Genomic DNA, 13583 nt, shown 5'->3' on the forward strand with positions numbered 1-13583 from the left:
TCCATTCATTCATTCATTCATTTATCCATCCATCTATCTATCCCACCTCCCTCCCTCCCTCTCTCCATCCATCCATCCATCCATCCATCCATCCATCTATCTATATCTATCCATTCGTTTATCCATCCATCTATCTATCTCACCTCCCTCCCTATCCATCCATCCATCCATCCATCCATCCATCCATCCATTTATCTATCTAAAATGGCTCTGTGTGTGTGTGTGTTTTCCAGCATAACTCTGGAATGCCTTGAGCAATTTCAACCAAACCTTGTTCACAGATGACTGACTCTCTGGAAACAAATACTGTGGGGGTAGGACACCTTAATCCCTTAATAAATCAGAGTCCAAGGCAAAGTATTGCTCAAAGTTCCAATTTATTAAGAGAGTTATGTTGGCACATCTGGAAAAACCCGAATCTGAAAGCTTCCTGGTTTTCCCCCTCTAGTTGAAAGGTCAAGATCTTTCCCCCACACCCACCAGTCCATTGCATGGTCCAATCTCCCACTGCCATGGTGGCAGTTTCACCCATCCCGTTCCGGTCAGGTGCAGAGGTGCAAAGACGAAGGATGACCTTGGCTTTCGAGAAAGAATGTTGTTATGGCTACCTATCATCTAACTCCATACAATCCCCACCTTCCATTTTCCCATAATAGAAAATGCATAGCAGAATAATAGAAAGTGTGGCAGGCCAAAGATCCAAAAGAAAAGATGGCTGCAGACCTGACATAAGAACTACCTGTACTGGCGTGAGAGATTTTGCCTCTTTCTCCTTGCAGGACTGAGCTGGGGAAAATCATGCGCACCCGGGCGAGAGAGATCGAAGTCAAGCTGCTTCTTTTTGCAATCCAGCGGACTACCAACTTTGAAGCGCTGCTGGCCAAACGCTTCTCGGGCTCTACGCTTTCAGAGGCAACGGTGACGGTAAAAAAGGACCCCCATGTTTTTTATTAGGTTCCCCCCCGCCCCTGCGGCTAGAGAGGGGGATCCCTGCATATCTTGACCATTCCGTTTACCAGTTTGTGCCCTCTCGTCCCAGAGCCAAACGGGCCTGCGGGAAAAAGAAAGATTTTGTTCTCACTCCCCCGGTCCATCTTGACATCTGGTCGGAATTGCAACAGAGCCGGCAAAAGTTCAGAGTGCAACAACTCGGAGCCGCCAAACTCCCCATGACAACTCAACGCAGCCCCCTTGCACGCGGGACAATCCAGCAATTCAGTTTAAATATTTGAAACGATTGAAAAAGTATTTTAATTTGTGCCCTTCACATTTCAGTCTGCCTCTCCCTTGGCATCCCTTCTTTAATCATTCTTTCCCACTCTTTATTCGATTGTCTTCTGTGGTGAGTTGGCTGTGGCAAGTTGTCATAACCCCCCCCCCCAAGTTACCGTGTTTTCCCGAAAATAAGACTGGGTCTTAATATTAATTTTTCCTCCAAAAGACGCATTAGGGCTTATTTTCTGGTTAGGTCTTATTTTGGGGAAAATACGGTACTAATTGCATCTGTCTGGCTGATGATTTTAGCTGGGGCTTATTTTGGGGGTAGGGCTTACTTACCTTATTTTTCAGAGTATAAGACGCTCCGAAGTATAAGACGCACCTAGCTTTTGGGGAGGAAAACAAGGGGGAAAATCTGCTTCTACCTCCCAGCAATTTGCCTCCTTGCAACAAACAGCAAACAGTACAGACAATATACACTGTTTGTAGTGTTGCATTTCAGACTATACTTGTGCAGATGCTGTTAAAAGTGATGTGGCTTTCTGGAAGTAGAGTTATTCTCTGCTATTTAAAAGGAGATACAATAGCACTGGGCCTCTTCAGATCAAGCATTTATTTTAAAAAGCTTCTTCATTTTGTTAAGCTGTCTAGAACAATAAGAAAGCAGTCTTTAAAAAGTAAGTCTAATAATTTGAACATTCTACAGGCATTTATAGTTATTGACTTACCTCCTTGCAGCAAACAGCAAACAGCCTGATTAGCAGAAGAAAAACAAAATCTGACTCTGCCTCCCAGCAATTTGCCTCCTGGAGCAAACAGCCAGTTTCACTTTCAGTTTAAGGAAGCCTCCCGATCATCAGCTGTTTCAGGCTGCAGGGATTGCCATAGCCTATTGCAGCCTCCGCAAGCCCCATTTTCCCTGTTTGCTCCAAGGAGGTAAATTGCTGGGAGGCAGAGGCCAAAGGGTGGGGGATGGTGGGTGGGTGGGGCTACATTCAGTGTATAAGACGCACACAAATTTTCACCCTCTTTTAGTGGGGGAAAAAGGTACGTTGTATACTCTGAAAAATAAGGTATATTACGAGCATCCTCAAAAATCATGGTCGGGATTATTTTCCAGTTGGGTCTTATTTTGGGGGAAAACAGGTTACTTATGACCCTGTTTCAAAGTTACGACTTTGAAAATTGTGGGAAAATGGGAGGGGGGGATTGTACGGAGTTAGATGCTATGTAGCCATAACAACATTCTTTCTAGAAAGCCAAGATCATCCTTTGTCTTTGCACTTCTGCACCTGACCGGAATTGGATGGGTGGAACTGCCAGAATGGCAGTGGGAGATTGGACCATGGGATGAGCTTGTGGGTGTGGGGGCAAGATCTTGAACTTTCAACTGGGTGGGGGAAACCGGGAAGCTTTCAGATTCAGGTTTCCCCAGATGTGCCAATGTGGCTCTCTTAATCAATTGGAACTTTGAGCAATACTTTGCCTCGGACTTTGATTTAATTTTGGATGCTGTTTGGAAACCTAACAACTAGGCCAGTTTATGCACAAGTTCAAGTTAAGGACAGACATCGGGAACGGAACTCGTTCTTATACTTGGGATTACCTGAATTTCTTGCCCAAGAGGAACCCGGATCAGAATATTCTTATTCTATTTAATTATTCTATTCTATTCTATACAATAACAGAGTTGGAAGGGACCTTGGAGGTCTTCTAGTCCAACCCCCTACTCAAGCAGGAGAGACTACACAATTTCAGACAAGTGGTGGTCTAGTCTCTTCTTAAAAACCTCCAGTGATGGAAGCTCCCACAACTTCTGGTGGCAAGCTGCTCCGCTGATTTATTTTCTCACTGTTGGTTTCTCCACAATTCCAGGTTGTTTCTCTCTTTGATTAGTTTCCACCCATTGTTTCTTGTCCTGCCGTCTGATGCTTTGGGAAATAAATTGCTCCCCCCACCCCACTTCTTTGGGGCAACCCCTGAGATATTGGAATACTGCTGTCATGCCTCCCCTAGTCCTTCTTTTCATTAAACTAGGCATACCCAGTTCCTGCAACCGTTCTTCATATGTTTGACTCTCCAGGCCTTTAATCATCTTAGTCGCTCAAGTTCTTTGCATTTGTCCAAAGTCTCAACATCTTTTTTTGCAAAGGGGGGACCAAAACTGGATGCAGTATCCCAGGTGTGGCCTTCCTAAGGCTTTACAAAGCGGTGCTAACACTTCGCCTGATTTTGATTCTGTGCCTCTTTTTATACAACCAAAGACTGTATTCGCGTTTTTGGCTGCTGCCGCGCACAACTGGCTCCTTCTTAAAGTGAACCCCTTTTCCTTCAAATCTCCCCATCTTTTTTCCGACAGAAAAAGCCGGATCCTCCGCCGGTCTCCACCAATCCTTTTCTCGAAGAAGAATCCCCGACGGATGAGGATGAAACCCCACCAGAAAAGATCGACATTGACAAGGTCAATTATCTTCGTTTCTGAGGTTTCTCCCTCACAAACGGGTGGCCCTTTCCCCTTCTCTCGTCCCGACATTGTTATGCCTTTGGACTACAATCCCCATCATTCCCTGTGCTGTGCTGGAGACCCTTGGTGGAGGACGCTGGGGGTTTCTTCTTCTCCTTTTCGGCTACAGCCATGATGGGGAACCAATGGCCTGCATGGGCTCTCTCTGTGGGCACGCAAGCCGTTGTCCCAGCTCAACTCCGCCACGCATGTGCAGGGGGGCGTAATGCATATGGGAGATGTGTGGGGGCAAGGGAGGGTCATGCGCTCATGAGGGGCGGGGGGAAGCACGGGGTGTGTGATGCACCCCCACCCCCCCGCGGCCCATTTTCGCTCCCAGGAGGCTGCATGGAGGCACTAGGCCCAAAACGGGGCTGGGGGGGAGGGGTGTTGCGTGCACATGTACCTGGGGAGCACAGGGGGTCATGTGGGATGTGCGAGGGAGGGGAATACAGGAGGGTCACGAGTGCATGCGCAGGGATACAGGGCATGTCGTGTGCGAATTGCATCATGGGTGCGGGCCAGTGGTGGGTTGCAGGCGGTACGCCCCGGTACGGGCGTACCGGAGCCAGCCCAGAGCACCGGATACCGTTCTGGTACGGTGCTCCGCCCGAGCGCCTTATCAGTGTTTTAAAGCTTCTGCGCTGCCGTGCACGCGCAAGGCGCATACAGCGCCTGTGTAAACGCTCTACGGAGTAGCTGGAGCATCGTGGAGGTGCTAAGATGCATGCTGTGCGTGTCCCTGAGGACACCGCCAGTACGGTTGGAACGGGATTTGAAACCCACCACTGGTGCGGGCGACGACAAAAAGGTTAGCCATTTCTGGGCTGCTGTCTTTCTTTCTGCAATTTCCTTAGTGCAGGATATAAGCCCCTTGAATATTGTTTTCAGGTAGTCCTCTGCTTATAACCGTTCCTTTCGCGACCACTTATAATGAGCATCTTGAAAATTACCTTCAGTTCTCCCTCGACTTATAACCATTTGTTTAGCCGCCGGTTATAAGCACCTTCAGTGCGTATACACTCCTCGACTTCTACCTGTTCGTTTAGCGACCGTTCGAAGTTACAACGGCGCTGGGAAAAACGGGACAGCCGGTCCTCGCACTTACGACCCTCACAGCATCTCCGTGGTTGCGTGATCATTACTCCCACCGAGCGACGAGAGACTGCATGTTGATATTGCATGTCTTCACAATGGAAGAATTGTACTTGGGCAGCCCTGTAAAAAAGGGGGAAATACCTACAGAATAGAGTGGAATTAAAACAAAAATACTAGAAGGGGGAGAAATGGATAGGTTGCCATTAAAGATAAAGGATAAAGAAGGTACAGAATACTTTTTAACATGGGAATTGTTTTATCAGTAGTGGTAGAAATTAGAAATTGAAAAATTTTGTCTAAGTAAATGGATCCAGATGTAAGTAAATGGATTGTTTCCTAAGCACCTGTGTATATTAGAGAAAAATATTATTATGTATAAGTAAATTGACCCAGACAATACACTGTTCCCAAAGTAATTATGAATGTATAAGAAAAAAGTATAAATAAACTATCTCCCTTCCTTCCTTCCTTCCTTCTTTCCTTCCTTCCTTCCTTCCTTCCTTCCTTCCTTCCTTTCCTCCTCCTTCTCCTCCTCCTCCTCCTCTAAAAATGGCTGTGTGTGCGTGTGTGTGTGTGTCTGTGAGTTTTCCAGTATAACTCTGAAATGCCTCGAGCGATTTCTACCAAACTTACTACACAGATGACTTACTCTCTGGAAACAAATACTGTGGGGATATGATTCCCCTAACACCCCTTGATGTGTATGTGTGTGTGTGTGTGTTCTGTTAAGATACAACCTGTTGTGCCTTAAAATGGCTTCTACTCTACAGTGCAGTGGAGTTGCCTTCGTATTTCATTAAAATGCACTGAGTTACTCAAAAACAGTAGGCACCAACTCTTAGCCAGACACTCACTCATGATGAGATTACAGAATAAATTATACCCAGTTTTATATAAATTATTAGCCCAGGGAACTAATAAAATGAAAAGCAAGATAAAGGTGGTCCTCAACGTGTGACCACAATGGACCCCAGAATTTATGTTATGTTGCTAAGTGAGAAATTTGTTAAGTGAATTTTGTCCCGTTTTACGACTTTTCTCGCCACAGTTGTTAAGTGAATCTGGCTCCCCCTCCCATCGACTTTGCTTGCCAGGAGGTTGCCAAAGGGATCACATGACCCCAGTCGGGACACTGCAACCGTCATAAATATGAATCAGTTGTCAAGCATCTGAATTTTGATCAGGCAACCAAGGGGAGGCTCCAACGGTTGTAAGTGTGAAAAATGGTCATAAATCACTTCTCTAGTATCTTCAAATGGTCATTAAGTGAGCAATTGTAAGTCTAGGGCTTCTTCTCCGAGGTGGCGCAGTGGTTAGAGTGCAGCACTGCAGGCTACTTCAGCTGACTGCAGTTCTGCAGTTCGGCTGTTCAAATCTCACCGGCTCAGGGTTGACTCAGCCTTCCATCATTCCGAGGTGGGTGAAATGAGGACCCGGATTGTTGTTGGGGGCAATATGCTGACTCTATAAACCGCTTAGAGAGGGCTGAAAGCCCTATGAAGCGGTATATAAGTCTAACTGCTATTGCTATTGCTATTCTCCTCAGAATCTACGCTGGGTTTTAATCTCTTTATCTTTTATTTTCCTTAGCCACAAAAGCCAAAAATTCCAAGTAATCCGTTCCATGGAATTATTTCTAAGTGCTTTGAGCCCCATCTCTACGTCTACATCGAATCTCAGGACAGGTAAGTGGCAATTATTTGCAACTTTATAGAAGCACAATTTAAAATAATCAGAACATTAAAAAAAAACACTAGGCAGTAAAACATAAACAGTTAACAAAAATAAAAAGGATAAAGAGAGATTAATAGGCAAATGGGAAGAGGGGTGGGATTTTTCTCCTAATCATATTCTCAGGCATGGAGGCAATTTTTCTTGTGGTTCTTGGCACTACCCAGTGGTGGGATTCAGCCAGTTCGCACCTATTCGGGAGAAGCGGTTGGTAACTTTCTAAGCAGTTCGGAGAACCGGTTGTTGGAACAAATCTCCTTTTGTTTTTTTCCCCACTTTACAGGGCTAATCCTGTAAGGAAGGCAGGAAGGAAACATTCTAGTGTTGTTTCTAGCCTAATCTTTATTGCCCTGCTTACAGAAACTGCCTCTCCAGTTAACCCTTATTACCATTGTAACAACTAAGGCGAAGTGCCCATCGACCTGAGTGACATTGACTTGGCCACGCCCACATGATCACATGACCACCGAGCCCCGCCTACCCAGCTGGTCATTAGGGCAGAAAACTGGTTGGTAAATTATTTGAATCCCACCACTGGGCCTACCATACTTTTTATTATACTACTATGCATTTGCTATGGTGGGAGTTAGATGATAGGTAGCCATAACAACATTCTTTCTAGAAAGCCAAGGTCATCCTTTGTCTCTGAACCTCTGCGCCTGACCGGAACTGGAGGGGTGGAAGCTGCCAGCATGGCAGTGGGAGATTAGACCATGGGATGGGCTTGTGGGAGTGGGGGCAAGATCTTGAGCTTTCAACTGGGTGGGGGAAACTGGGAAGCTTTCAGAATTTGGGGTTTTCCCAGATGTGCCAACATGGCTCTCTTCATCAATTGGAACCTTGAGCCATTCTTTGTCTCGGATTCTAATTTACTTTTGGATGCTATTTGGAACCCCAACACATATATTGTATATTTCTTAAACAAATTGTGTTTCTGCTTTGGTGGGTCATCAGGAACCTCGGAGAGCTGATCGACCGCTTCGTGGGGGACTTCAAAGCCCAGGGACCCCCCAAGCCGAACGTGGATGAGGGCGGAGCCGTCCTGCCCAGCTGCGCCGACCTCTTCGTCTATTACAAGAAGTGCATGGTCCAATGCTCCCAGCTTAGCACCGGGGAGCCTATGATCGCCCTCACCACCATCTTCCAGAAATATCTGCGGGAATACGCCTGGAAGATTCTCTCCGGAAATTTACCCAAGTGAGTTTTGAATTGAATCGAATTGAATGAAGCAACTAATCAAGGAGAGAAGCAATCTAGAAACAAGGAGACATTTCCTGACAGTGAGAACAATTAATCGGTGGAACAGAAGTTGCCTCCAGAAGTTATGAATGTCCCAACACTGGAAGTCTTTAAGAAGATGTTGGACAAGAATTTGTCTGAAACGGTATAGGGTTTCCTGCCTAGGCAGGGGGTTGGACTAGAAGACCTCCAAGGTCCCTTCCAACTCTGCTATTGTATAGAATAGAATAGAATAGAATAGAAAATAGAATAGAATAGAATAATTAAATAGAATAAGAATAGAAGCATAGAATAAATATGGAATAGAAGATAGAAAATATACTAACAATAACAAAATAGAATGAATCAGTGGAACAGAAGTTGCCTCCAGAAGTTGTGAATGCCCCAACACTGGAAGTCTTTAAGAAGATGCTGGATAGCCATTTGTCTGGAACAGTATAGGGTTTCCTGCCTAGGCAAGGGGTTGGACTAGAAGACCTCCAAGGTCCCTTCCAACTCTGCTATTGTATTGTATTGAATCAAATAGTCCTTGACTTACAACCCCGTTTGCGACCTTCTGACAAGCAAAGTGAAATGGAGAAGCCAGATTCACTTAACAACCTTGTTCCTAACTTAACAACCGCAGAGATTCACTTAGCAACCATGGCAAGAAATATTGTAAAATGGGGCAAAATTCACTTCAAAAATTTCTCACTTAGCAACAGAAATTTTGGGCTCGGTTGTGGTTGTAGATTGAGGACTATTTGCTCTTTATTTGGCCCAGTTTTATTAGACATACACAGGGATGCGGTGGCTCAGTGACTAGAGACGCTGAGCTTGTCAATCAGAAAGGTCGGCAGTTCGGCGGTTCGACTCCCGAGCGGGATGCGGTGGTTCAGTGCGGTGGTTCAGTGACTAGAGACGCTGAGCTTGTCAATCAGAAAGGTCGGCAGTTCGGCGGTTCGACTCCCGAGCGGGATGCGGTGGTTCAGTGCGGTGGTTCAGTGACTAGAGACGCTGAGCTTGTCAATCAGAAAGGTCGGCAGTTCGGCGGTTCGACTCCCGAGCGGGATGCGGTGGTTCAGTGCGGTGGTTCAGTGACTAGAGACTCTGAGCTTGTCAATCAGAAAGGTCGGCAGTTCGGCGGTTCGACTCCCGAGCGGGATGCGGTGGTTCAGTGCGGTGGTTCAGTGACTAGAGACGCTGAGCTTGTCAATCAGAAAGGTCGGCAGTTCGGCGGTTCGACTCCCGAGCGGGATGCGGTGTTTCAGTGCGGTGGTTCAGTGACTAGAGACTCTGAGCTTGTCAATCAGAAAGGTCGGCAGTTCGGCGGTTAGACTCCCGAGCGGGATGCGGTGGTTCAGTGCGGTGGTTCAGTGACTAGAGACGCTGAGCTTGTCAATCAGAAAGGTCGGCAGTTCGGCGGTTCGACTTCTGCCAACCTAGCAGTTTGAAAGCATGTAAAAAATGCCAGTAGAAAAATAGGGGCCACCTTTGGTGATAAGATAACAGCGTTCTGTGCGCCTTCGGCGTTGAGTCATGCCAGCCACAGGACCACGGAGACGTCTTCGGACAGCGCTGGCTCTTCGGCTTTGAAACTGAGAATGAGCACCGCCCCCTAGAGTCAGGAACGACTAGCACATATGTGCGAGGGGAATTTTTACTTTTACCTTCCCTTAATTAGACACACAAGGAATTTGTGCCCGGTACAAAATCTCTCAGTGTTCACATAAAGCGACAGAATAATATAATAATAAATAACAATAAAAGGAGGAATAAAGACGATAATAAGGATAAATAATATCACTAAAGCCGCAGTACCTGGGTAACTACAAATGGCCATTAGACAGCACTGTGAGTATTAGGTGTTCGTAAGATCGTAATTTGAGAACAAACCACCTGCAATGTTTTTGATATTGTGACTTTCATCCAGTGTCCCCCTTGAAGCTGACCTGACGGAAGCCGTTTTGAAGCTTCAGTGTTGCCACACTGGAGCTGAGGAATAGGGAGGGCGGGGGGAATAGAGATAGCTGGGGTTTTGTAGCCAAAACAAAATACTTTCTCCTGGGAACCAAGGACATTTCCACAGATGGGAGGAGCGAAGTTACCAGGCAACCGGATGGCACCTTGATTGGACCATGTGACTGATGGCTTGGAAAGGGGGAAAACTTTTAATTAGGTGAAAACCGCGGCCACCTTCAAAGTTGGTTTTCACCAGATCGGTGCCAATATGAGATAGATGATAGATAGATAGATAGACAGACAGACAGACAGACAGACAGACAGACAGACAGACAGATGTTTTGTCAAAGAACCTGGTATGCCCAAATATGGGAGGGATCATATATATATATATATATATATACTGCTATATATCTCTATAGCTATATAATGACTGTGTATGCGTGTATGTTCCACCATAACTCTGGAACACCTTGAGCAATTTCAACCAAACTTGGTACACAGATTACTTACTCTCTGGAAAAAAATAACACTGTTTGAGCTGTGTGTTCCGTTAAGATACAGCCTGTTGTTCCTTAAAACTGCATCTACTGTACTGCCGTAAAATGGCTTCTACTGTACAGCCAGTGGTGGGTTTCACATTTTTTAGAACCTCTTCTATAGGTGTGGCCTGCTTTGTGGGAGTGGCTCGCTGGCCATGTGACCAGGTGGGAGTGGCTTGCCATCCATGTGACCGAGTGGGAGTGACTTGGTAATCATGTGACTGGGTAGGCGTGGCCAATTTGTAAAATCTGGTGAAACACTCTTGCTTAGCAACCAAAATGTTGGCCTCGGAAACTCTGGCATTTGAAGCACGCAAGTCTTAAAGCTGTCAAGTTACAAGACCCTCGCACCCCTAACCCTTTAGGGAAAAAAACCCATGGGGTGTTCAAACTTGACAGCTTTAAGACTTGTGGACTTCAACTCCCAGAATCCCTCCTCCGGTCATGTTGGCTCAGGAACTCTGGCATTTGAAGCACGCAAGTCTTAAAGCTGTCAAGTTACAAGACCCTCGCACCCCTAACCCTTTAGGGAAAAAAACCCCATGGGGTGTTCAAACTTGATAGCTTTAAGACTTGCGGACTTCAACTCCCAGAATTCCTCCTCTCGCTCTTCATCTTGATGATGTGAGGATGGGCGGGCGGAGGGAGCTGGAACCGGTTCTAAACGGCACGGTAGATTTGTGGAACCTCTTCTATAGAAGAGCTTAGAACTGGCAGGAACCCACGCCTGTGTACAGCCCGGTGGAGTTGCCATGATGACGGCTTCACAGTACTCCACCAGGGAGCTCCCTCTGGTAAGGGGGAAAACCCAACGTTAGAAATTACGTTTGGTCTGGACATTTCCCCCCTATAAATAAATACCGGGGCAACGCCGGGTTATCGGCTAGTATCCAATACAACTATTCTTTTTGGAATTCACCTGCCTCAGAGTTCTGTTGCTAACGGGTGCAAACCTTGGAACCCTGACATCCAGCGCAATCGGGAATCGTGCGGCATGCAAGTTGGATAAATTATTATTCTTCTCGTTTGCGACCGCAACAGGACAACGAACACCGGCGGCGGTGGCCTGACCATTACCAGTTTACTGAAAGAGAAGGACGGTTCAGAGGTGGCCAAATTCACCTTGGAAGAGCTCTGCCTGATCTGTAGCATTCTGAGCACGGCTGAATATTGTTTGGCGACCACCCAACAGGTAAGGGGCACCTCGGCCGTCCTCCGTGACGGATCCCGGGGGGCTTTGCAACGTGCCCGTTCTGACTCTGGGCGGGGAAAGGGTGGTACTACCTCGTCAGAAGGTCGCAAACGGAGATCACCTGACCTCGGGGCACGGCAACGGTCATAAGTATGAACCAGTCGCCAAGCGCCTGAATTTTGATCGTGACCCGTCAAAACCGCGCTCGACTAAGCCGCGCCCGATTAAACCGCATCGCTGACATCATCAACAGGGCGACAACAGCCAGCGCGGAGAAAGAAGGGCGCTTTAAATAGCGCTTTGAAAGCAAGCCAATTCAACTTAAGGTAAGGGTTAGGTTTAGGGTTAGGTTAAGGGTTAGGTTTAGGGTTAGGTTAAGGGTTAGGTTTAGGGTTACGTTAAGGGTTAGGATTAGGTTTAGGGTTAGGGTTACGTTAAGGGTTAGGATTAGGTTAAGGGTTACGTTAAGGGTTAGGATTAGGTTTAGGGTTAGGTTAAGGGTTAGGTTAAGGGTTAGGGTTAGGTTAAGGGTTAGGTTTAGGGTTACGTTAAGGGTTAGGTTTAGGGTTAGGTTTAGGATTAGGTTTAGGGGGGTTAGGGTTAGGTTTAGGGGTTAATTTTAGGTTTAGGGTTTACAGCGTGCTTCTCTCTCCGCGCTGTTGTCGCCCTGTTGATGACGTCAGCTACGCGGTTTAGTCGGACGCAGTTTAGTCAAGCGCGGATTTGTGGTGGAACCAATTTTGATCACCTGATCGTGGCGGTGCTAACAAAGGTCGCAACTGTGAAAAACGGTCATAAGAGACTTTTTTTTCAGCGTCGTTTTGAACAGCCCCTAAGAGAACTGTCACAAGTCAAGGACTGCATTTGCCTTTCTGCTATTTTCTGGCTAATGATACAGGGAGTCCCCAAGTGATGGTCCTTCATTCATTCAAAATTCCAACATTGTTGGTGGCGAAAAAAGGCTTATTATGACTAGTCCTTCCACTTGTAGTGTCCCTGCTGTCGCGTAATCATGAATCAGGTGCTTGGCGGCCAATAGGTATTTACGACGGTTGTAGCATCCCGGTGTCATGTGTCTTTTGACCTCCCCAGCTGGTTTCTGGCAAGCGAAGTCAACGGGTGAAGCTAGATTCACTTAATGGCTTTGTGGTAGTTTTCTTGGCAGATGTTTCATGATCCAACTAGGTAAGATCATCAGTGCTAGGAGGGAGTGGGGTTTGTGGAGTAGGAGTAGGTGGACCGTGAGCTCCTTGAGGCTCTCTGAGCTTGGCTGCATTCTTTTTTTAAAAAATTTATTTATTTATTTTTTTCAAAGCACACACAACACATAAAATCTTCCTTCTTTACATACTGTAGAAAGTGTATCAGTTGGTTACAAAAGGCTTCCGTTCATCTCTTCCATAGTCATCAAGCATAATTCATAATAACTCAAGTATTTTAACTCAAATATTTATACCTGTTACCCTTGTACCTCCATTTATGTTTGACTATAATTATTTAAACGTCCTTCATCATAAAATATGCCGAAATTTAATGCATAACCACATACTGGCGTTTCATTTAATATTTCTAAAATCCTCCAATAACACTGAATCCTTATGTCCTATTCTAGCTAAACATCCATAATATTTAATAACAGACTTTTCTAATGCTCCTTTCCAAATCACTGTTTACAATTTACATCCAGTTTCCTTACGTTGTACCCATACATATCTATACGTTGTTATCATTATCCCTCCTTTATTTGACTATATCCTGTATCATAAATTTTTACCCCTAATAATCAAAACTTAACTGTATCTAACTTAATTCTTTTTTATTAACTTTTATATATAATCCAAAAGGATTTCTAATCTTCCTTTCATGGGTACCATTCAATATATTAAATAACTTTTTTTCTTGTTTTTAACATGTTGGAAGAAGATTTGTTTTTGTTATTTTTTTTTACTTTTGTGGCAAGCCTTTCTTCATTGTGAGCCTTAGCTTTCCAATAAATAACTATAATAAATAACTGGATTTCTTTTGAAGTTTGGCTAGAGGCTCATGATTTAATTAGGGCACCTGTCGGAACCCTGACACCAACTAGGCCACATCATCAGTGCTAGAAGAGAGGAGGAGG

The 13583-nt window shown here is 45.6% G+C and overlaps 1 protein-coding gene across 2 annotated transcripts in view; it reads left to right on the forward strand.

Moving 5' to 3' along the window:
- The window catches only part of VPS53 (VPS53 subunit of GARP complex), a 64978-nt gene that overhangs the window by 26202 nt on the left and 25193 nt on the right, over positions 1–13583 (forward strand). For both annotated transcript variants that reach the window (XM_087717076.1, XM_087717077.1), the window contains exons 11-15: positions 780–924; positions 3578–3679; positions 6410–6504; positions 7505–7747; positions 11314–11464. In XM_087717076.1, coding sequence (XP_087573202.1) covers positions 780–924; positions 3578–3679; positions 6410–6504; positions 7505–7747; positions 11314–11464 — 736 coding nt within the window. The remainder of the gene's footprint in view (positions 1–779; positions 925–3577; positions 3680–6409; positions 6505–7504; positions 7748–11313; positions 11465–13583) is intronic.

The sequence above is a fragment of the Thamnophis sirtalis genome, unplaced genomic scaffold (assembly GCF_051295495.1).
Source record: "Thamnophis sirtalis isolate CommonGarterSnake01/CBP01778 unplaced genomic scaffold, rThaSir2_p1.2 scaffold_6, whole genome shotgun sequence".
Lineage (NCBI taxonomy): Eukaryota > Metazoa > Chordata > Lepidosauria > Squamata > Natricidae > Thamnophis > Thamnophis sirtalis.